This window comes from Aulostomus chinensis, chromosome 23 (genome assembly GCF_037954235.1).
Source record: "Aulostomus chinensis isolate RoL2024-O1b breed Wild chromosome 23, RoL_Achi_v1.0, whole genome shotgun sequence".
NCBI classification, from domain to species: Eukaryota; Metazoa; Chordata; class Actinopteri; order Syngnathiformes; family Aulostomidae; genus Aulostomus; species Aulostomus chinensis.
In genome coordinates, this window is record NC_141342.1 from 1,291,824 (window position 1) to 1,315,000 (window position 23,177).

Here is a 23,177-nt window from a genome sequence, read left to right on the forward strand (position 1 = left end):
ATATTACAGCTCTGTCTGTACATGATTCCTGCAAGTGGTTTTATCACCCTCACTGTCTGTCTTTGTCTCTCTGCCTCTACCTCAAAAAATACACACACACACACACACACACACACACACACACACACACACACACACACACACACACAGTGACTCAGCCTCATTCTCTTCCTCCTACCACTCTGTTCTTCTCTGTAGTCGGTGCATGACATGTAGTCTGTGATGACACATCATCTTCCTACACGCTTGCACAAGCACACACTCTGGTTTACACCTCTTATGTGAGGAAAGCTGCCGATATACAGGATGTGATATAATATTCAAATGTAACATCTGTGTGAAGGGTAGATTGTGCACAAAAAATGTGAAGCAGGATGCAAGAAGTTCATTTTTATAATGGTATGAAAATTTCATATGTCGTGTTATGTTATGGTCACTGGTCACTTCCAGGCTGGATTACAGCAATTCCCTCCTATCAGGCTGTACTAATAAGCCTCTAAAGACTCTCCAGCTGGTCCAAAACGCTGCTGCCCACCTATTGACTAGAACAGGTAGGAGAGACCATGTTTCTCCTGTACTGGCTTCTCTGCATTGGCTCCTTACCAAGTCAGAATAGAATTCAAAATTATAATTCTAACATTCAAAGTCTTCATTAATCAGGCACCTTCATATTTGACAGAGCTCATAGTCCCCTATTATCCAAGTAGAACCCTTCACTCAGAAGATGCAGGGTTAATACTGGTCCCGAGAGTCTCTAAAAGTTGAATGGGCGCCAGAGTCTTCAGCTATAAGCCCCCCCCCCCCCCCCCCCCTTGTTGAACTGTCTCCAGCTTGCAGCCCAGGATACAGACACCCTCTCTACATTTAAGAGCACACTTAAGACTTTCCTTTTTGATAAAGCTTATTGTTAGGAATGGCTTAGGCTGGCCCATGTATATGCTGCTATAGGCTTACTGCTGGGGGATCTCCTATGGTGCACTGGGCTTCTCTCTCTTCCTCTCTGTCACCTCTGTCCTCCTATACTCTGAGTTAGTGTTACTAACTTGTCTTCTTCTCCGGAGCCTTTGTGCTTCCCTACTTCCAAGATCCCTGACTGATGCTGCTAATGGAGGAGGCTACAAACTTGAAGAGGCTCAAGCTGCCACCCCTAGCATCCCCATCTGTCCATCATTCTCTTCCCCTTTCTCTCGCTCTGTATCTTTGCCCCTCTCTTTCCTTATGTATGTCTGTCTTTCTCCATTATCCATCTTTGTCTCTGCCCTGCTCTCGTACTCTCTGTCCCCCCAACTGGTTAAAGCAGATGCCCGTCCCCATTGAGCCTGGATCTCCTCGACCTTCCTGCCTGTTAAAAGGGAGGTTTTTGTGGCTGCTGTTGCAAAATGTGCTTGCTGATGGAGAATTGTTGGGTGTAAATTCACCAAAGAAGTGTAGTGCTAAACCTTTTCTACTTGTAAAGTGTAATTAGATAACTCACTGTGATTTGGGGCTATACAGTTAAAATTGACTTGACTTGACTTATGGCAGTATTGGCAATTACTGGACCGTACTTACTGATGTAAAGTAATGCTGCAATGCAAAGTTCTAGCAACCCACTTTCTACTGGAAGGTTACCATTGCACTGTTTCAATGAGGGGTTCGGTGTAGTGTTTGATGATAAATTGCCTGTGCAATTTAATAACTGCAAAAAATGCTGCAATTTCAGATTTGATTTTGATCCATTTCAGTTTGTGTGTGACCATGGCAACCTATCCTGAGTTTGTGCACTCTGTTAACATCATGCCCACAAAGTGTCTGGATGTGTGTAGCATGTTTGTATGCTCTCATAACTACTACAAAGTGATCAACATGGACGCTTAAGAGCAGGAGCGTAATGAACAAGTCCCAAACTGGTGGTGGGTGGAAAAAGCATTGCGTGTTATATGGTGATGTTTATATGGCGACACTGAACAAAAAGATGTGCTCTGCAAAACTTGCAGCTTTATGTTGCTACATCTCACATCAGATCACCATGACCAATTTGTATCAACACCTGACAGCAGAGTGAAAAGTATGAAAAACTTGCTAGTAAAAGCCCAGGCGAGCCCCAGCGAGTAAAGACAAAGACATAACTGTAAGCTGCCAAAGCTTAATAAAACAACAAAGCACAATTCCAGATACATTTGAAAGTGTAACACCGTATGACTTAAAAAAAAAACAATTAATAATTCTTGAAATATTAAGCTATTTTGAAATTAGCACTGTACTGTAATGTAAAACTTGAGTTTAATATTTGTGTGTTGTGAGTTGTGAAATACACACTTTAAAGTTATCAATATTCCCTGCATTTTCCCTGAGAGGCAAGTAGACTCACAATCACAATATTTTCCGCACACTTTTACTAAATAGGGCAGCACTAGTGCAGTGTATTCTGTCCCTTTTTTTCATACATTTTCCAATGTGAAAATGTTCTATGTTTTCTTTAGCATCGCTGTTGGCACCTTTGTTTCCAATCAATGAGCTTTGAGCCTGTCAGAGTGGCAGTGTATGTGCATTACTTGAACCCCTAGATCTCAAAGTCTGTGCACAAAGATGTAACGAGACTGCTGTCTCTCACTACTGAAACAGTAGAATGGAATACAAGATTATCGGTAATGAGCAGATTGTTATTTACTGATCAGAATAACAGGTAGAGGTCAAACCAGAGTAGGCCCACATTTCAAATTTAATCTTCTTGAAAGAATGAAAATTCAGAGTGAAATGTCTCATTGATTCCTCCAACATCATGCTTTCAGTCATGTTAGGACATCTTTAGGGGAGAGAGGGTGCACTATTGCAAAACAAACCTGCCTGCAGGTGTGTGGCTGCTAACTTTGGTTGAGTGTAACCAACCACATTGGAATTTAACTGTACTTTTTATCCACCGCTAATTATTATTGTCATGTGTCAGCAGTGATGGAGGGTGTGGCTCAAGAAATACACTGGGTTTTGTTGTAAGGAAGATGTTGACATGTCCTTGAGCCAAATTCTGAGGCATTAACTGCTCTTGATGCCTTCGCCATCAGTGAATGGATGTTTGTGTGTTGTTACGGTAGGTAGCAGCCTCCTTCACAGTTTGAATATTGTTCACATGTAAGGGAGTGTTCCACCGACAAGACAAGTGCTGTATAAAAGCTGTATGCCTATTTTTAGTCTGTATCTATTGAATCCCTAAAATAACATTTTCCAGAGTGAAAATTAATTTATAATTCCACATCATTTTCTCCACTGGTCTGAGCTTTTTTCTGCATTTAGTTATTTTATTAAAGGCAACTGTTAACCAACATTCATTTGCTCAAACTCTAAAATGATTTATTCCATTTCTGTTGCCATAATTTGAATTGCACTAAGAAACAGTGGCCTAGAAGCCATAAAGCCAACTAATTTTTGCACAACACAGTCACACCAGTGCACAACTAAATGTTTCGAAAGGCCGATGTCACATTTGCAGGCTCTGTGTAGAGCCATGACACAAGTATAGTCATACAGGTAACATCCACCGCTGTTTTGAATGAATGTATAGAAGAGACCATTTGACCTCTCTCTCTCTCTCTCTCTCTCTCTCTCTCTCTCTCTCTCTCTCTCTCTCTCTCTCTCTCTCTCTCTCTCTCTCTGTCTCTCTCACACTACATACAGGCAGTGCTGACAGTCTGTGTCTGGTTGCCTTTTCTAATTAGTGAAATTAATAACATTGATAGTGTGTTTATTTATTTATTTGTTTGCTTGACTGTTGTGTTTGCACTGTGCTAAGTGGTGGGTGTATCTTTAGGTGACACAGACACATTGTAATCAGCTGCCTCAATCTGTATTTTACACTCATCAGTTGGGATCACTCCTTCCTGTCACTGATGGGGTTCCATTACTTAAGCAGTATTTGTTACCCAGCAGAGGGAAGAGTGAGATAACACTGTTACATGATTTCTTGACATGTGTGCAAAATTTCCAATCTTTAACTGCACACACTGTAATGAGTGTGGTGTTCCAGTTGTTGATATGATGCAGGTTCACAATTTTTAATGTGTCCCAGGGTTACATAAGGTTCGTTGTGTATTTGTTATATGTATCATGTTTTTGCCATGGCAGCATTATCTTCTTTACAAAACACCAAACTGCTGTTGTTCAATAAGTCATTGCTGAAATCTGTAGGGTTCTGCTCTAACATGGGATCAGATCATTTCTGACATCACAGAGCAGCTCCAGCTGAGAGGAAGCCTGCCAAAAAGAGAATAAGAGGGAAGTCTGCTGGACAGAGTGATGGTTTAAAAGCCCTCCTGTTCTGTACATCTGTCTATTGTTCCTTCAGCAGTACCCACTGTGCTCACACTAACCTTGGCTCTCAATGCGTGTGTATGTGGTTGTTGCCTCTCTGATCCAGATATTACATCATCTCTCTGTCTCCCAGGGAGCACTGAGCACTGTGTGAACTCATTAAAGACACTCACTGCAGACTCCCATCAAAGAGACAAAGTGAATTCCAATGACCAGACAACACCCAAGGGCAGACTGAGTGTGTGAAAGTGAAAACAGGGAATAAGAGAGTATGGGGAAGAGACAGCAGCAGCTATACTGTATCAGACTAATATAGAACGAGAAAGAAACCTTGCGCATATTGCACACATCCTCACCTCTTAATGAAGAATGCACTTGGCTCTGAAATTGAAAATAAATTCCATCCATCCATCAATTTTCTTCCACTTATTCCTGTTAAGGGTCGCGGGGGGGGCTGGAGCCTATCCCAGCGGCTACGGGCGAGAGGCAGGGTTCACCCTGGACATGTCACCAGTCCATCACAGGGCCAACACATAGAGACAGACAACCATTCACACTCACATTCATACCTACAGTCAATTTAGAGTATCAATCAGTCTCGTCCCCAATTGATGTCTTTGGACTGTGGGAGGAAGCTGGAGTACCAGAGAGAACCCACGCAGGCACGGGGAGAACATGCAAACTTGAAAATAAATTATTTATGTCATTCATTTTTGGATGTTACCTAATATTAGGCTCTTCTGAAAGTCAACAGATCTTAGCAGGTTCACAAAAAGAGTTTTGCATTCAAGTGAAAGTAAGCATCTCTGTTGTTTCCTGTGTAAATAGGCTGTTTTCAGACTATTTACACATGCCCGTTGCGAGCCATTGTCTCTCCAGGCTTGATTTGTACCATCTCTTTGGTTAGAGTAGCCAGATTATCCACAATTGTACCAAATGGAGAAGGGCTGGGTGATTTGAAGCGGTCAATTACTACATCTGACTCTGACAGGCTGCAATACCTGCTAAATTAGCAAAAACAAATCTGATCTCTTTTCTTGATTTTGCTCCTATGACGAAAAAATTCTCAAACCTACAGTGAGTAATATGATATGATCTGGTTATTTTGTACAGGCTCCAAAATTCAATGCAAAATTTCACTCAAAGTATTTTGCATTTGAAGTTCTCACAAATAGGAGTCTGGAGCTCATGAAGAGTTTTATATTTTCCCTGACTTCTTCATGACTCCAGAATGCAGAATGAGCCAGCCACCTATATTTAGAATCAAGCTAATGGTGACTCATTACTAACAGTAGCAAAACTGCCCAGAAACATTTGTTTGCAATTTACAATCTCTCAAGCTCATTACCTAGTATATGGTGAAAAAAGATGACATGGATTATACCATGAGTTCAATTCATTTTTACATTTGTTTATAATGTGGTTTGTCTCTCTCTGGTTCTGACTCTTTGCTGATATGTACGATGTTGGAGTGTGAACCAGATGTTCACAACACCTTTATTTACACTATTATATCAGTAATAACATCATATGGATAATGATTTTTAAACCACTGGTATATCGTGATACCTCTAAATCCAATAGAAGATATTCCATTGGCTGTTTTAGAAGGATATAGTCCTGTAAAACTGTTGCTCAGAAGAAACTTTTGGAATGGTCATGTTTGCCTCCTACCTGTCTGAAATAGCAAATGGAAAAGGCTGCACTAAAACACTCTTAGTTGACACACACGTGTGGAAGCACATGTTCAAGCTGAGTTTTGTCTGAGCCTGTGCTTATGCACACCAGCCTTGTCTGGCAGGGCTCCCCTCGATCCTATTTTCAGTGAGTAAGAGACATAGAATGGAGGGAGAGAGGTGCTGTACTTTCACTTATTTTGTTAATGATCAAAAATAAAGTGTAAAGAGTATATGAGCATAAGATGTGGGGGGTTTTTTTGTTCCTTTTTTTTTTTTAGAAGCAAACATCTGAGGTTTTAGCTTTTGCTGTTTTGACCATGAAGGACTAGAGGCAAGTTGAAATGCTATAAACATCCTCTCCAGACAAACCTACTGATTGTGATGATTTGTGATACATATGCTTCACGTGTTTTTTTTCGTTTCTGCACATGGTTTTACAATAGCAGCACTGTTATTTCACTCTGGTCGATTCTGATGGGTGGGTTTCCCTCCAGTCTGTAACAATGAACTAAACTGAGGAGCTTCTTTCTGGCTTTAGATACATAGCCCCTCCCTTCAAGACAGAAAAAAGAGTATGTGTGGAGTTTACATGTTCTTCCTTTGCCTGCTTGGGTTTTCTCAGAGTTCCACCCTCCTCGCACACACCTAAAATCCCATTGGATGCATGGACAAACTACTGTACTTGTCAAACTAATGTTGACTAAAACTGTATGGATGTAATTGCATCATTGTTGACCCCAAACTCAAGGAGTATGAAACTGTCTATAATCTAATTTAATGCCATACTGCAGGAACAGAAGGGCAAATAGCCATCTTCACTATTTACTGTCTCTGGACTGATGTGGATGTCAAATTCATCTTCTCTGGTGGGCAGAGGGATAGAACTGTGAGTCAATAAGAGAAACTCACTTCTGGGGTTAGAAGTTTTGTTATTTAAAAAGTAGGTTTTAAATTGGCAAACCCTAAAAACAGTATTAAATCTGATATGGTGTCATACAGTGAATGAATTTCTATATTGAATTATACCAAGCATTATGTATGTTTTCAGAGCTGCCATCCTTCAAATATGATCACTCATTTAATCTAGTTCATTCGAAACATGCTTTAAATTTTGACTCTGTTAGGCACAGATGAGTTGATCAGTTGTCGTGTTCACTCTTTTGACATTACAGAACTAAAAATGGAGGACAAAAGGGTGACTAAGAAGATTGAAAAAGGGAAATGAAAGATTTAGTGGTACACAGGTAGAAGCTGTAAAACTCTTTTCTTATGGTGAGAACATTGATGGTATTGTGATACTGGGAAGACTTGCTAACCTAAGGTTCTGAAAAAAAAAGTACCATAAGTATCTCCTTTCCTCGACTCGTATTTTACATGGGAGCCTTTTACTTGTACTTCTTTTTGGGAACATTATTGAAGTTTCAATTACAGTGAAGTATTTGTTCCACTGAAAAACTCTTCTGTTTGAGTAATTGTACTGTAATTTAAACTGAATACAGTTATCATTCTATGAATACCTCATACTGTTGCAACCTGAATATTAAATGAGTGAGAGTGTAATATCTTTGTTTGACTTTCCTTTCCTAGCAGCATACTGCTTAAGTCCTGCTGCGTTACCTAGCAACAGTGGCCCACTTTGTAAAATGAAATAGAGCATACACTCACAAATACGTATCAGCAGGCATCTTGTCTGATAACTGAGAACAAAGACAAGTGTGTGAATGTTTTTGTGCCATCACATGCAATGCTCCCCTTTGAAACCTGTGGCCACCATTGTACTATCCACAGCACAGCTTGCCTCACACTCTGTTCGTCTGTGTAGCTGCAGAAAACATCTTTGATGTTGATGGAACACTCAATGAAACAGTCAGTGCCTTGCTCATGAGCTAGACAGCCTGTCAAAGACAAAAATTGGTCAACTGTGTGAGATGTTATAGTTGAAATTGGGTCAATAAAAATGACAACCTCCTCGGCCTGCTGTCCTTCCCTGTCTCTCTCCCTGAGCAGATGGAGCTGGACTAGTGTAATCTCTTGCCTCCTGTGGATCCATGTGTGCGTGTTTAATTATAGTTTACCTTTATGGCAGCAAGGGCTGCAGAAAGAGATTTGTCTCCCTGTATAGAGGCCCAGACAAGACACACTGGACACTAGCAGCACAAATTGCTGATGATGCAGCCCGTGTAATGTGTGTTAACATTGTCTGCAATACAGGATTTAATGGCAGGTGTGTGTTTGTGAGTGACTGTAGCTTCATCTCAACATCAGTGTGGCACACGAACTGCAGGATATCACTGCCCTACTGTTTGTGTGCATTGTCACTATAGCAGACAGTAAATCTGCTGATGGACATATGAGTCAGACTGAGTTTGTGGTCAGCTGACAAGTTCAGAGGTGATAGATTAGGTGTGTGTGTGTGTGTGTGTGTGTGTGTGTGTGTGTGTGTTTGAGGGGTTCAACAGCAGGGCAGCCAGCACTTTTTAAAACACCACAGTCATGATCTTTATAAACAGTCATTTTCATGGAAATTATTTTTATCACTGGTTATCACTGCAGATTCACTGAAAACCTATGATCATCAAATATTTGCAGCTGTAATATTTGTTCAAAATTCCGCATTTCCAGTGTCTGTCAGTGGGTAGCTTTAAATCCCATCCGAAGAACTCTCACTTTGATGGGCTCACTTTGATACTCAAGGCAATAAAATCACTTTAAATTGATCAATTCTATAACATCATTTTGCAATTGTGTTATGAAATAACTTTTCAGTTGCCGTGTTTTGTGACAGTGATGAACCTAGAATATGTGGGTTGTATGAAATACATGATATAACACCAGAATTGTTTTTTCAAGTCCTTCTGGCAGTAGTGTGTTCTGTATAGATACCATAGCCAGTTGTAGTTAGTATGTTATCAGGTATAAATGGCAACTGATAATGGAAATGAGTTACATGTTAGCTGAAGCAGTTGCGTGGGGACATCCTTTAAGTCTTTCCCTTGATTTTTTTTGTTTTATGCATATACAGAGCTATACAGAAAGGAGAAGGGAGGTGAGGGAGGGACTCAGATCAAAAGAGAGAGAGAGTGCAGAAGCAGAGAAAAAATGAAATAGCAGAGAGCATGGTAAGAGAGAGCTAGTGAGTTTGCGCAACCAGGAGAGAGAGAGCAACTAAGGAGAAATGTGTGTTGGCCGGCCCTGCCCCCCCCCCCCCCCGCCCCACCCCACGCTCCCTCCCTTGCTCCTTGCGTCAGCAGCAGTTAAAATGTCGGCTGTGTAGCTCGTTCTCTGCTCTGCTCCGCTTTCTCTCCCTCTTGGCCATCTGTCTTTTCTTACCACAGGAGGAAACCGCACTCTCTTGCTCTTTCGCTCTCTCTCTGCCTATTATACCCTCGTCATCCTTTCTTTTATTTGTTCTCGTCTCTGCCTTGCTTAGTGGGAAAGCTTTTTTTTTCAAGGATCTTTCTTCTCAGCCATTGCTTCTTGACGTTGTTTGAAGACAGTGGAGAGAGGTAATGTTACAGTTTTCTTTCCTCTCATTTTGCTCACTCATTTTTCTGGAAAAGAGTCGATGCTGTTCTTGTTTTAAAACCAAAGTTGAGTTGGAACCATGAGCCAATAGATTGGATTAACCCTTTCCCCAGAACCTCACATATGGTCTTTGAAATCATAGTATCTTAGACTTTGGGTATATCTGTGAATTGTGTGAGTGAGTGAGTATGCAGTGGTGTGTTTAGTCTCTAGTTTAGTGTGAAGATGTTGTTACCATCATATTTTGCTGCTTCTTTATACCATATACTTACAGCATAAATGTAATCTATAGCACAGCTCTGTCCAGTTCTGGTATGTGATACGTTGCTGTGTCTTTTGTGAAGCAGATGTGTCATTATAGCAAGTGGTTATTCTCTGAAAGAAATGCAATTTGAGCCCTTAAAATATAATAATGTGTGAATTTGAGCTTTTTCTCCCCAATCTAATTTATTTCAGTGGATTCGTCTGGATTAACAAAAGCAAAGTTTCTATCCAAATTTAGTCGAGAACTGGCAAAAAAATTCTGAGATTTAATGCACATCCCATCCAGAACAGTTGGTGGTATTAATTCTGTGGCCTGCTGCCAAACTCAGAAGAAGATTGTGTGCAATGAGATGATGTAATGATTAGCAATCGAGTATAACTCCTAGCTGAAACAATATAAAATCATGCGGCTAAGAGGAACTGTACGCTCTCGTGATTGGATAATCATCTGAGAACACAAATTTGATAATTTAGTCTTCATATTCACATGCTCCTTTTTGGACTATTTCCAATCTGCTGTCACTCTTTGTTTAGTGATGTACCTAAATGTCCCCTTTGGCCATGTATAAAAACTTGTTACATTCTTAAGAACCTAAGAGCAAACAGATAAACTGTGGGATGATTTTTAAGAATTCATTGCAGTAAAAGATTGTTTGACTAAAAAGCAGATTGCTGGCAGAACAGGGCAGGCACAAGGACACTGGGTGGATTTGAAGCTGTTGATTTGCACAGGTTTTCTGACAATCTGGCAGGGAGTCGATGACCAATTAGGCTTCAGACAGGTGTTGAATGATGTCAAATTTGGGTGAGGGAAAAAGACTCCCATAAACACTCAGGATACAAAAACACACTGCAGAAGAGAAATGGGAAATGCAAAGCTTTGACACTTTGCTGACTGGCCTCTGCTAATAGAACTAGTAAAATACAGGACGCTGGTGCATTCAAATCAGTTTTGTTGAGAACCAGCAAAGTACCACACGGATGTGACTTTCTTTGAAGTGAAGCAGGACAAGTGTGGTGCAGAGAGGAATGAACCACATGTTTTAACATATGGTAAAAAGCTCTATCATCCCATCCTTCATGCTATTTCATGATTGTGACTGATGATCTGGACCCACAGCAGTTGTGGGCTTTATGTGTAACAACGTAGCTACATTCTGGTGTTTCACTGACTGAGTGATTAGCAGTTAGTATTGGGCCTCATTTTTCTCATTTTCTCTTTTTAGCTTTCTGCATTACCGTCCTGTATTGTTCTCTACTGAGAATTATGAACTAGCCTTCAATACTTAAAAGCAGCACTATAAGCTAACAAGAGGTTCATATCCAGTCAGCTAAGATTAGATTCTGCAGGATCTTCAGAACTCAGAAGCAGAAGGAAAGCAGCACCATTGTCCCCATTGACAAGCCAGTAACCCATCAAATTGATGTTGAAACTGTTAGTGTAATACTGCATATTGTTGTTTCAATGAGCAGCTGCCTTTCTGAATTGAGATGGTCTTTAGTTTTGTGTATCCCAGTGTGTGGTGTGTATGTGTTTTACAGATCGTAGAACAGAGCACAATTATACTGTATGCATTGCTCAGTGTAGAATGTGGCTCACAGTGATGAGTGGAATCTTCAGTACTGGCTGTGTGTTTTTGAGAAGTCATTGACAAATCCAACCTTGTCCTTTGCTTTGATTTTAACACGTGAAGCTACGTGTGTCTAGTTTTACAACTCCACGGTCTAAAATTCGGTGTCCTTGGAGGTTAAAGCACATAGAATAGACATTTTGAGAGGGTGGCCTGTGAGATTGGTCAGACAGAGAGCACCCTGGCTCCTGAAATAACTGGTCAGTTATCCTGGCATGTCCTTTGCTCATTCATCGCAGATTAATATTTGTTTAGCAGTAGAATAGAATTAAAATACAATATATATATTTTTTAAATTTAGGGTCAAAATTTTCAGTTTTAATTTTTTCCCATTTTTTCTAAGAATAAGAAACAAATGAAGGACTCAGGCAGACCATTTTCATGTGTTTTGTGTGCTGTAAAGTTGTGTTAAGCAGCAATAGCAGGATAAATTGTGAAAAAAAATTGAATATGTGTTGATGAGGGTGGTATGAAATATATGCTTTTCCACCAGAATTGGTTTGTCAAGTCCTTCTGGGATACTATCCTTCTGGAAATAACACAATAATGATCCTGTTTAGGCATCCAGAAATGAAACTATTAAGTCATGTCCGGAGGGGTATTCCTTATTGCAAGAGTTTTCTAATGGGAGGCCCACTATCTCAGACTTTGAAAACCCCCACTTTTGGGGGTTACTTCATGTAGGTGTTAATTTAATTTGATTTTTTTATTTCATTTTAGATTCATGTAAAAAGAAAAGTATCCTCACTGTGTCATCTTACAACATGAGTATCATTTGATGGAGGTTCATTATAATAAGGAATGTATCTTATAGATTAACAGACCTTGAGGCCGACTGCCTCTTGTTACACAATTGGTTTTATCATTACATATCAACAAAGCTGATAAGCTTCTTTTTTTTCTTTTTTTTTAAGAAAATGGGACCATAGTTTAGGAAACCCATTTAGCTGTAAGCTGGTATGATGGAAGATCAGAGTTGATTTCATGAGATAAGATAGGTGAAGGCAGTGACATCAAAGTTCATGTTTTATTCTGCCTCTGTGGATTTGCTGATAATTAATACAGATGCTTGATTCGTGTTTTTGTATTTGTAAAATTGACTGGATTTGTAATACATTTCCTTCCTTTTAAATACTGGCACAGCCCAGTTGTGGCTTAAAGTTGTGCCCTCAATATTTTTGCAGATTATATATACACAAATGCTCATGAACATGGATACGCACACATGCACCCACGGTATTTTCACACAGTATTTTGGTAGGTAAGATAATAGGATGTACATTCACTGTCATTGGATTAAAGTTCATTGAAAGTTTTTTGCTGTCCTAAAGAATGCTCTGTGTTTTGTTAACATACAGTCATGGTTATTGAGCTGTCAGCTGTACTTATATGTATGTCTCAATGTTTCGTCATGTGTGGAGTAGACAGTGTTGAAGAAGGCAAGGTGGTTTCTGATTCAACACCTTTATATTCAAGCCTTGAATATACCATATTCCTTATCACACCATCTGCTGCCATTGTAAAATAAAATTGTACAGTATGTTGTGTTTAACCTGATTGATAACAGATCATCATTAGTCACAGAGCTTGGGCCCTATCCTGTGCCTGGTGCAAAGTAGCACAAGGCACAATGCAGACTGCTAGTTTTCTACCAATGCAGTTGTCATTATTCCATGTTGTTTGTGTAGCAAATGCACCTGCACCTTTGTGTGCACCCGTTAGTGTGTTCATTTGAAAAATAAGTTGTTGTCTGAGCGTTCCTGTCTTGAGGCAGGGCAAAGCATTTGTGGCATGAACTAACAAATGATTTGTGTAAACTCAGCAGCACTTTTGTCTTGCTGTTCAAAGGACACAGTGGTTAGACAAGATGCTGAACTGATACATACACACTGCTTGTTCCACACACAAAGATGCACAGCAGAACAAACTAGCAGAAGATCACAAACTCAAACATAACAACATGAAAGATGAGCTTCACCTCAGAAAGCTTTGGCGGATTCCTACCCCTTACAGAGATGAACTGCTTTTATGTGCAGTCCATATCATTATTTAATCAAAAGGAACAATAACATTCAGCAAACAAAGGAAAAAAATTACATTTCTGAGTGCTCACAAGTAAAGACGTGGTAGACTCCAGTTGGATGTCAGGTGCTCTTCAAGTAGAGAGATTCCGTAGAGATGAATGAAAAAGCACAAACCTTTCTTCAGGCACTCTGACCGAGCCGAGGAATATTGTTAAAAGCCTTTATTGAGTTAGGGCATGTCGATATAAAATATTCTGAACGCCGACCGATTTCAACCACAGAGAGTCTTCGTCAGGGCGTAAAGACAAGTAAGAACCCGAGTCAGGTGCACTGATTGCTTGTATCGCCTACGTCACTAGCAATCAGACAGTCAGTCCTCACATAACGCTAGCATAAAATACTTCGACAGCCAATTATCAGGCAGGACAGGAGGTACAATTTACAGAAATAAATGATAATTAGGTATTGAAAAAGTGGAACAATCAATCAGAGGAGGAGACCATCTCAACAAATTATTACAAAGGGAAACATTTTGGATTTTCAAATTTGATGCCTGTATATATCCCGGTCTTAATGAAGAGATAGATTTTAGACCATTTCTGTAATTATGTTAAAGTGGGTTGAAGATAAGCTCTATCCTCCACTCCAGGATTAAAACATATACATCTTCTTTATGGGTTCATCACAGCTTAGATAATTATTTACTCATTTGATTGTTTGTATGATAATGGTATGCTTTGAAACTGTTACATTCTCTCAGTGCTGCATAGTTTGGGGCTATTTGAAAAGTCTACATGTTTTTTTGAAAAAATCTGAACAAAAACATTTATTGGTGATTTAGATCAATGTGTCTGGCACATTCCAAGGAATTTGTATTGTTTTTTTCATTATAGTTTGTTGTTTCTTCAACTAATCACTTTGAAGATCAGGCTGTGTTCAGTGGTTATTACTTTTCAATGCTGCTGTCCCTACATGTATAAAATATCATGGGACATTCATCCAGAAAAATCTAAAAACTTAAGTTATAAAATTTATGGGACAGAGGAACCTTGAGCACAGAGGAAACTCTCCAGGTTTCAAGGTCCAGGTTTCCAGGAGATAAATATTGAGCTTTTTTGAGATAGTCCAGTGACAACAAGTTGTTTGTCCATCTGAAAATCTGTTTGTTTCTGAAACTCACAGCTTTTGTTACCAACATAGCAATTCGCAGAGGCTCTGGAAAACCTGGGTCTTAAATGTTATGGGAAATGTGATTGGTTACATTTGTGCCATGCCTAAAACACACGTTTGATTGAAACTACCAACGCTTTGTTTTTTTGCACCAGATTTACACCCAGAATATTCATTGGACTGATTTGAACTGATTGGACACACCCTAAAGACAGGCTGCATGGTGGTGCAGTGGTTAGCACTGTGGCCTCACAGCAAGAAGGTTCTGGGTTCGAGTCCCGGCTCGGCCACAGGATCTTTCTGTGTGAGTCTCCATGTAGGTATGAATGTGAGTGTGAATGGTTGTTTGTCTTTGTATGTTGGCCCTGTGATGGACTGGCGACCTGTCCAGGGTGAACCCTGCCTCTCGTCAGTTGATGCTGGGATAGGCTCCAGCCCCCCCGCGACCCTTAACAGGAATAAGTGGAAGACAATGGATGGATGGACACCTAAAGACACTTGCACCTTAAACTTTGTGCTTAATATCCTTAATTAAAGCCCCTTGTGTTGAGTTTGTATGCATAGATTGCATGTGTGCTTGTTAGAGCGAGAGATCAGCTTTTCACTACTCCTTGGTCATTTACCATCAAAGCAAAAAGATTTGAGCCAAACCTGTCTGTGTGTGTATATCCATGTATGTCTTGGAAAGCTGCTGGTTTATTGTGACCGCAAACACTGCTCATCATTGCAGCACAACTCTGCAATGTCCTGCTTTTTTGTCACAATAAAAGATATGTATTTTTTCATGATATGGATATGATACTGATGTGTTCAAATGTCCAAAATGTCTTGGGAATATTTTTTGCATTATTTTCATCTTGATCAACTGGATCATAAGCTTCTCTCAGGAGGGTAAATGTTTTCAATCATCCTATAAATAGAACTCATGAGCTCAGTGATAATTTTGATAAAACATAAGGCATCGAAAGGCTGTTATAATCTATCAAGGTTCTTTTAAATGAAATTTACCTTCACAATTATTACAGCTTTTCAGTCTGTTTTAATACCTTCAGTTTCCCTCATCAATTGATCTCCACATTTTGAAGACCAACTATTTAATTGATTTGGTGTAGCATGAACTTTGGAACAACTGATTTTATAGTGAGGGTAACAAGTGGCATTTGCATCATGTCTAACCTAATTCAGTTTATTTCTCTGAACCCGAATATAACCACAATACTATCAGCTCCTTGTCCACAGTACAAGACAGGTAGAAAGAAATCATTGAACTATTATATCGCATATTGTGTTGAACACTTTATTTCAAGTGATTCTTCATTCTAAATATTCATTCATAAAATCAAATCACACTCCTTACAGGAATCCTCTACAGAGCACCCTGGTATCTGCTGAGAAAAATGAGACTGGCAAATCTGTAGTCTCTCCCTACAGATATGTGTGTATGTTTTGTAAACCTCGCACTTGGATTCAGAATACATACACGTGGATTTTGTAAACCGTTCCCCCAGTGTTAAAATTTGTGCTCAATGATTTTCAATCGTTTCAAAGTCAGTGAAACCCTTCAAACCTGTCCAACGAGAAATGAAGGTATCGCACTATGAAAACTGCTGTACAAAGTTCTGTCGAGGAGTTGCAGGAATTCAGTGCAGTTATATTAGTTATTTTTTTCTGTTTGCCGTAAGCTACTATTTCCCCTTTAGGGGCATGTAATTCCTGTTGGAGAAATGACCTTTTTCCCCTCTGGAGAAGATCAGGCTAATCCTGGACTGAGTATGACATTGCTTAAGTACTAGTGATTTACTTTAAATATTTTTCAAGATCATGTGGGTTTTTTTTTGTAGACAAATCACTTGATGTGTACATAGTCTTGTTTTGCTTTCTGCTTATTAAATTAACAGAGGTAACCCTCTGAAACAGAGGAAAAAAATGGTACAAATGAAACTGTTCTTAACTTTTTTCTTGGGCCAGTGTTTGTAAAATGAACGATCAGATCAAAATCCCACTCTTGGATGTGCTCTGCTTCTATTGCTCCCTTTAGCTCCTCAGCTCTGTTTTTATTTGCTGTAACCACTGTTACTTTGCTGTCATCACCATCCAACTCTATTTCCCTGCATGAGCTGCTGATTGCTGCAGTGGTTTGCCACAGTGTGTCTTGTATCCTCATGATTTATTCAATTATCTTTTTGCTGTCCTGCTTACTGCATATTCTCCCCCATTTATTATCACATTACACTGTCATTTAGACTTGCCAAATTGACTCCTAGCCTAAAGCAAAACATAGAGCCAGCATTTGAGAGGAAACATTAAAGCTAGATACAACAAACCACTCCACCTCTGTTTTCCTCAGAACAATCTTCTTTTATGACAGAAAAATGCTGTAAAAGACTTTACATGTACATGGACTGGGGTTTTCTTTGCACCTGTAAAGCCTTGGGCCAGCACCATTTAGTTCCCCTTGGTGAGCACAGATTACCCAGCTGATGAACTGTGTATCAGATAACTCCTAGCAGTATACAAACCTTCCATATCCCCTTTAGTAAGTCTAACAAATTTGTGAGCCAGGTTCAAAAGAAAGAAGGCTTAAGTTAAATTAATTAAATACAATTTCCTCATGAACCTTCTTCTGGTGTTTTGTTTCTGGTGTTTCACCATCTGATTTGTAAAATCTCGCTCTCATTGACTGTCATCAGATAAAATGATGACGAAACTCTGTTATGTGTTTGTGTGTGTGCGTTTCTAACCTCTCTAGGTTATTGAGTGATGCATGAGCTACATCATCCTCTTCATCTCTTTTACATTCTGCTGCACTTCTCTTTATTAATTATTGACGAAACACACACACACACACACACACACACACACACAGGTCACTGAAGGATGCGTTTTGTGCTCCTTGAAACTCATCTGCTTTCACAGAATGACATTTTCAGTCCACCAGTATTTTGGTCTTTCTACCTGTCCTGGATCTTGGTTGTCAAGCCAATGCTTTGTCACAATGTCTTTGTTAAGTGTTGAATACTGACAGCAAGTGGTTATGTCTTTCCTCCACTCCTGCTGACTGTCTGGAAAATGCAGTGACAGAATGATTTTTCCTGGCACAATGGCAGACATGACCCAGTTGCGGCTGAGTTGTGTGTGCGCGTGTGTGTGTGTGTGTATGTGTTCTTGTGCTTGCTACAATTTGAGGAATAGAATATGTATTTAACCAACAGAGTAAGGACATTTTTGGAAAGTGAGGACATTTTAGCCCGTCCTCTTATCTTCAAGGGCTGTTTGAATGTCAGGACTTGATTTTAGGGTCAAGGTTAGAATTAGGTTCTGGTTAGGTTTAGGGCTGTAATCTCCCAGTCGACTGATTGATTTATTAGTCAATACGTTTTGGCTCGACCAAAATTCTGATTGGTCGATTTTTTCCACGTTAATTTCATCAGGAGGAAAGTACCGAAAGCACCCCTGTTTCACAAATAACAATCCATCTTTGAACACCCCCCTTGTTTTTGATATTTTGGATTAGCCCAACCTGCTAGAGACAGACAGTTGTTTTGTTTTAATTGTTAAAATTCATACAGTGGACTTGCCCTTTTGTGTTTAAGAGTAAATTTTTAAGTTAAAAGTCTATTTGTGTCTCAGCCACGATGCCGAGCTCCTCTGTTCAGTCTCGCTCTGTGCGCAGGACAAATGACAGTGTCGGTCAGTTATTATAACATGACAAAAACAATTGTCTGAATATTCCTCAACAGGTTTTGTGCTGATAGTCGACACAGTATATTTTTCATATAGAAAATTAGTCGATTTTTTGTCGAAATTTGAGGGCTTCAGTTGACCAAGAATTTCTTTGGTTGATTACAACCCTAGTTAGGTTTAGGGTCAAGGTTAGGAACAGACAGTCAGTTGAGATGGTTAGTTTTAGGGCACGAGTTGAGTAAGGCATTACGTCAATGAAAGTCCTTGCAAAGGTAGAAGTGTGTGTGTGTGTGTGTGTGTGTGTGTGTGTGTGTGTGTGTGTGTGTGTGTGTGTGTGCGCACGCTTAATAATTGATGTTTCAGTTTAGTGTGGCTGTAGGAACTGTCAGTTTATTTCGGTTCAAAAGAAAGATAAAGTAGGGATCCACAGATGGTAACCATGCTGTGGCTTTAACTCTCTGCCTCAAAAAGCTCTAATTCACTGAGGTCATGACTAAATTGTATCATGGAGTACTGCCTCCAGTGTTTCCCAAAGTAGTGAGTATCTTGCAGGTGGGTTGATAGAGGTCAATAAAAACAAAAGTTTTAATTTTGTACTAGAGTAGTAAATAATCATAAATACACATTTATGATTTTGTTGGAATAACATAGCTGTAGGTAGTGTTATCCAATGTATTCATAATATTAAGTTGCTAACTTGCCATAAGATGAATCCACTGTGTCACCCACACAGCTATAGTAGTTAACATCATGGTGTTGCTCTGATTTGTTATTCGTGGTCAAAACAATCATACTAACAATAACCTTGGCATGTTGAAAGTCAGAGGAATGTCAAACCTTTACCTTATGCTTAAGTCTGTTGTTTGCATGAGCCACTGATCATAGTAGAACATCCAAGTTTGTATTAAATCAGCAACATAGGTCTTGATTGGATTATTGTGACGTTCTAATGATATTCGGTAGATAAAAAGATTAGCCCCTTAGGTAGAATAAATGCTGGAGTCAGGGAAATGTAACATCATGATAGATGATGTTACATTGACACAACTGAGGCTTTATGTGAATTTGAGCATAGTTGTGAATACACAACAACATACAACTGGATACTTAACTTGGATGAAACCAACCATTCACACTCACAGTCACACCTACAGTCAATCTAGAGTATCCAATCAGCCTCGTCCCCATTTGCATGTCTTTGGACTGTGGGAGGAAGCCGAGGTACCAGAGAGAACCCACATAGGCACAGGGAGAACATACAAACTCCACACAGAAAGATTCCGTGCCCAAGCCGGGACACGAATCAGGAACCTTCTTGCTGTGAGGCAACAGTGCTGACCACTGCACCACTGTGCCGCCAGTTTTAGGTACACTCAGTGTTAATCAGTACACTGGTTTTTGTGGATGAGTACCTTCTTTTCCTGTTGCTGCAGAGCTACCAAAAGTCCATTCTAAGCTTATAAAACCACAGTTGACATTGCCATCTTTTCAGAAGGCCCATTATTCATTTTCTATTAGACCTCACTGAGTTGTCATTTTATGTTCCAATTACCATCAACTCCATCTGTTACAGTAAACATATGATTATACCTGCATCAACAGAACAACCGCCTTTTCAGTTTGTGATGGGACTGTCTCCAGGTCAATAATTTACCTCCAATCTCAACTTGGAAACAGTACTCAATTAGATAACCTCAGTTCAAGGGTAACTTACAAACTTATTTCTTCAGTCATTTGATCAGATTTCCACTAAAACTATACAATGAAGAGGTCACTTTCACCACGTTACTGTTGAGAGCGCGTGATGACAGTCAACTTTGGTGGTTAGAAAATTTGAAAGTTATTTTACATTGGCTGGTGTGCTACCAACAAGCAGATGTATCGAGTGTCGTAATTCTTTTTTTTTAGTCAGCGTCTGTTAAGCATAGGAAGAGCTTTAACAGTAAACTGTGCCCTTCCTTGATTGTCATGGGAAGTCCACTTCATGAGTCGAACTGACATGCATGGAACAATTATTTCCAAGGTCTCATCATTCATCTGCATTCTGTTATTCATATATCAGGGTTGCTGGCGGGGTTAATTGTTGTAACTCTTTCCCATGCATCGAAAAGAGATTCCAGCTTTAATAGCAGCATTTACTGTGAGGACAAGAGGACAGACGCTTCAAGGCTGCTGTGTTCAGTTTCACTGACTTTAAAAGTTAATTTTCAGTGTAGGTCTATGTTGTTGAACAAGTTTGAGAAATTTTACTGTTAGAATGATATGCCCCTCAGAATGATGAAAGCATCATATGTTATTTTCTTGTGTGTTGCAACTGCTCTCTTGTGTGTTTGCACACACTTAAATATTGTAACTTTCATTAATTTGAGTATTTCACTTGTGCTTGGACACCTAAAAAACACAACCTAGATTCAGATAACCCTATAAGCTTTTATCTAGCCTCAATATGATGTGTTGACTCTTATCCAGGTGTCTCAATTCCTCAGCATGATAATTGTCAGCTTGCTGAAATTAATAATTGCGTGTTTTTTTCTATCGGGCAGCCATGTCAGTCAATACAATTCCTTTTTTCTTTCATATCTATGCATGGCAGCCACAGCATCATGACAGTTAGGAATAGACTGTGACAATGAAAGTGTTGGAATGGTCGTGGTTGTGCAACTAGAAATAGTTAAATGTTCGTAGTTACAGTTAATAATAAGCCAGACTATGAATTGCATCTGTAATGGAACACAAATGTCCATGATGCTGCTACACACCCACCAACCATCCCAACCTCTACACTACACAAGCCTTGCAACTGGCCTGTGGCACTGGTGCAGAATTGTCCATTGTGAGTAACTCCAAGAAAACATGACTGGAAATTAATGATTTAATGTATGTGAAAATAGTGTGTAGAAAATAGATACAGATAAGACCTTTGTCACAATATGACATTGATACCAACTATATCAATAAATTCAGTTTAATACAGTTATCTGACTTTTTTTGATTTTTGTCTGTTTTTTTATGTTTTGAATGGGCTTGGCCCCCTCCAGTGTACTGTCTGTGGAAGGTGTCTTGTGATGTCCTGCGGTTTATCCTATTAGAAATTTAGCAGTTGTGCTAATTCCAGCATGTTTACATTGATATTACTTCTGATATATTGAATAATATGCATTCTCCTAATTCATCATGAATTTAGCTTGTCAGGAGGCTCTGATACCAACAGAGGCTCCAATTGAAAAGAGAGCTGAAATGTTGTGTATGCAAATCATTTTCATATGATTACAACATTGAGAAATCAGCCAGCAATGTGTGGATGTAGTCATTCCAATCTGGAATGCAAACAATGGTCAAGGCTGCTCCAGAGGAGGGGCATTGTGACATTTGTACTTTACTGTTATAAATGACAATTTCCCTATATTGCACAGCAGCAGAACAACCTGTGCCTCTGGTTGGAAATGGGATATCTGTAGACTGACAGAAATAGAGCTGCAGGCACACACACGATCATGTTTTGCTTGCACACACAATGTGCTACTGCCTCTTGTGCGTGTATGAGGGCAGGGTCACAGTGGTCATGTTTCTCACCTCTCATCTCTCGTCTCTTTATCAGACTTGTTATGTAACCATAAATCGCAGCAGCACAAACCCTCCCTACACACACATGGATTGACAACATCAGGTTATGAGATAGATAATAAGATGCATTTCCAATGTTATGGGATGATACAGAAAAATTAGGACTGACTGAACACAGTCCTGCATAAAACTGCTGGAATGTGGCAATTCATTACCAACAATACATAAAGATATGAAGAAAAAATGTGGAAGCAAATGCAGCTCACATTCTGTGTGCAGTAACAGCTGAGCTTAGGCTGATGGACTGTTTGTGTGTGTGTGTGTGTGTGTGTGTGTGTGTGTGTGTGTGTGTGCGCGTGTGTGCGCACAAGCACTTGTGTACATGCATGTGTGGTGTAAAAGAGGCTACATCAAAGTAGAGTGTGCTGCCTTTGAACTGTCAGACGTCCTCTATTCATTAATTTATTCATCACTCTAGAGCTTTCCTTCTCTCCCCTACTCCATTTCCCTTCACTTCTCTCTCTCTTTCTCTCTCTCTCAAATACTCCCTCTCCCTCTGCCTCTCCTCATCATCTTCATCGTGTTTCCACTCATGCTTTTCTTCCCTCTAATCTTTTATATGGCTCTGCCATTTATGTCTCTTTCCTCCGTTCCTTTTTCCTTTGCCTCAGGACTGTGACAATTGATTTCTAGTGTTATAAGTGAGATATTCAGCTATAACATTTACTACATATGTGTTGTTTGTTACATATTTATTGCAGTTATTGAATTCTACGAAATGCTTTGCCAAAATTGATTGTGATGTGACCTCTTGATTGGGCTACCAAAGAGACAGAACGAGCAGTTTCACTTGAACTAAAACATGTCATTGGTTAATTGTTGATTGTGGTGATTGTTGTTTACCAAGTTATATGTTTGTTTGTATTTGCAGGCGTTTAAGCCAGTGGTGGGGAAGAGCCTGTTGTCATCAGTGACAGCAGTGGAATTCTTGTTAGATCGACAGCTGGATTTTCTGTCTGACCATTCAGCCTTCCAACCATACCAGGTAATAAATACACTCTCTGTTACACGCACTACACTCATGCTTGGTGAATTGCCTGTGTCCAACTGCACCATCCCTGCTGATTGCTGCTAACATAACATTTGGGACCATCTACCACTCAAAACCTGTCATACAACAGTAAAAAATGTTTATGCAAGGTGTTGTTGGACTTCTCTCACTACACTGATTCTCAATGTAGTGAGAGAAGTCTGTTAACTATTGTTTTTCCAAACACTTGGGCTTATTAGGATAGTAAATTTCATGGGCAGATGTAGATATTTTGCAGTGAGCAGTGGTTACAGTGACTAAT

The 23,177-nt window shown here is 39.6% G+C and overlaps 1 protein-coding gene across 3 annotated transcripts in view; it reads left to right on the forward strand.

Moving 5' to 3' along the window:
* jmjd1cb (jumonji domain containing 1Cb) overlaps positions 1-23,177 on the forward strand; it is a 163,763-nt gene that overhangs the window by 87,935 nt on the left and 52,651 nt on the right. For 2 of the 3 annotated variants that reach the window (XM_086194569.1, XM_086194570.1), the window contains exon 3: positions 22,757-22,870. In XM_086194569.1, the coding sequence (XP_086050695.1) occupies positions 22,757-22,870 (114 nt within the window). Of the gene's footprint in view, positions 1-9,219; positions 9,470-22,756; positions 22,871-23,177 lie in introns of those variants that run through there. The other variant, XM_086194571.1, reaches the window with a different exon arrangement.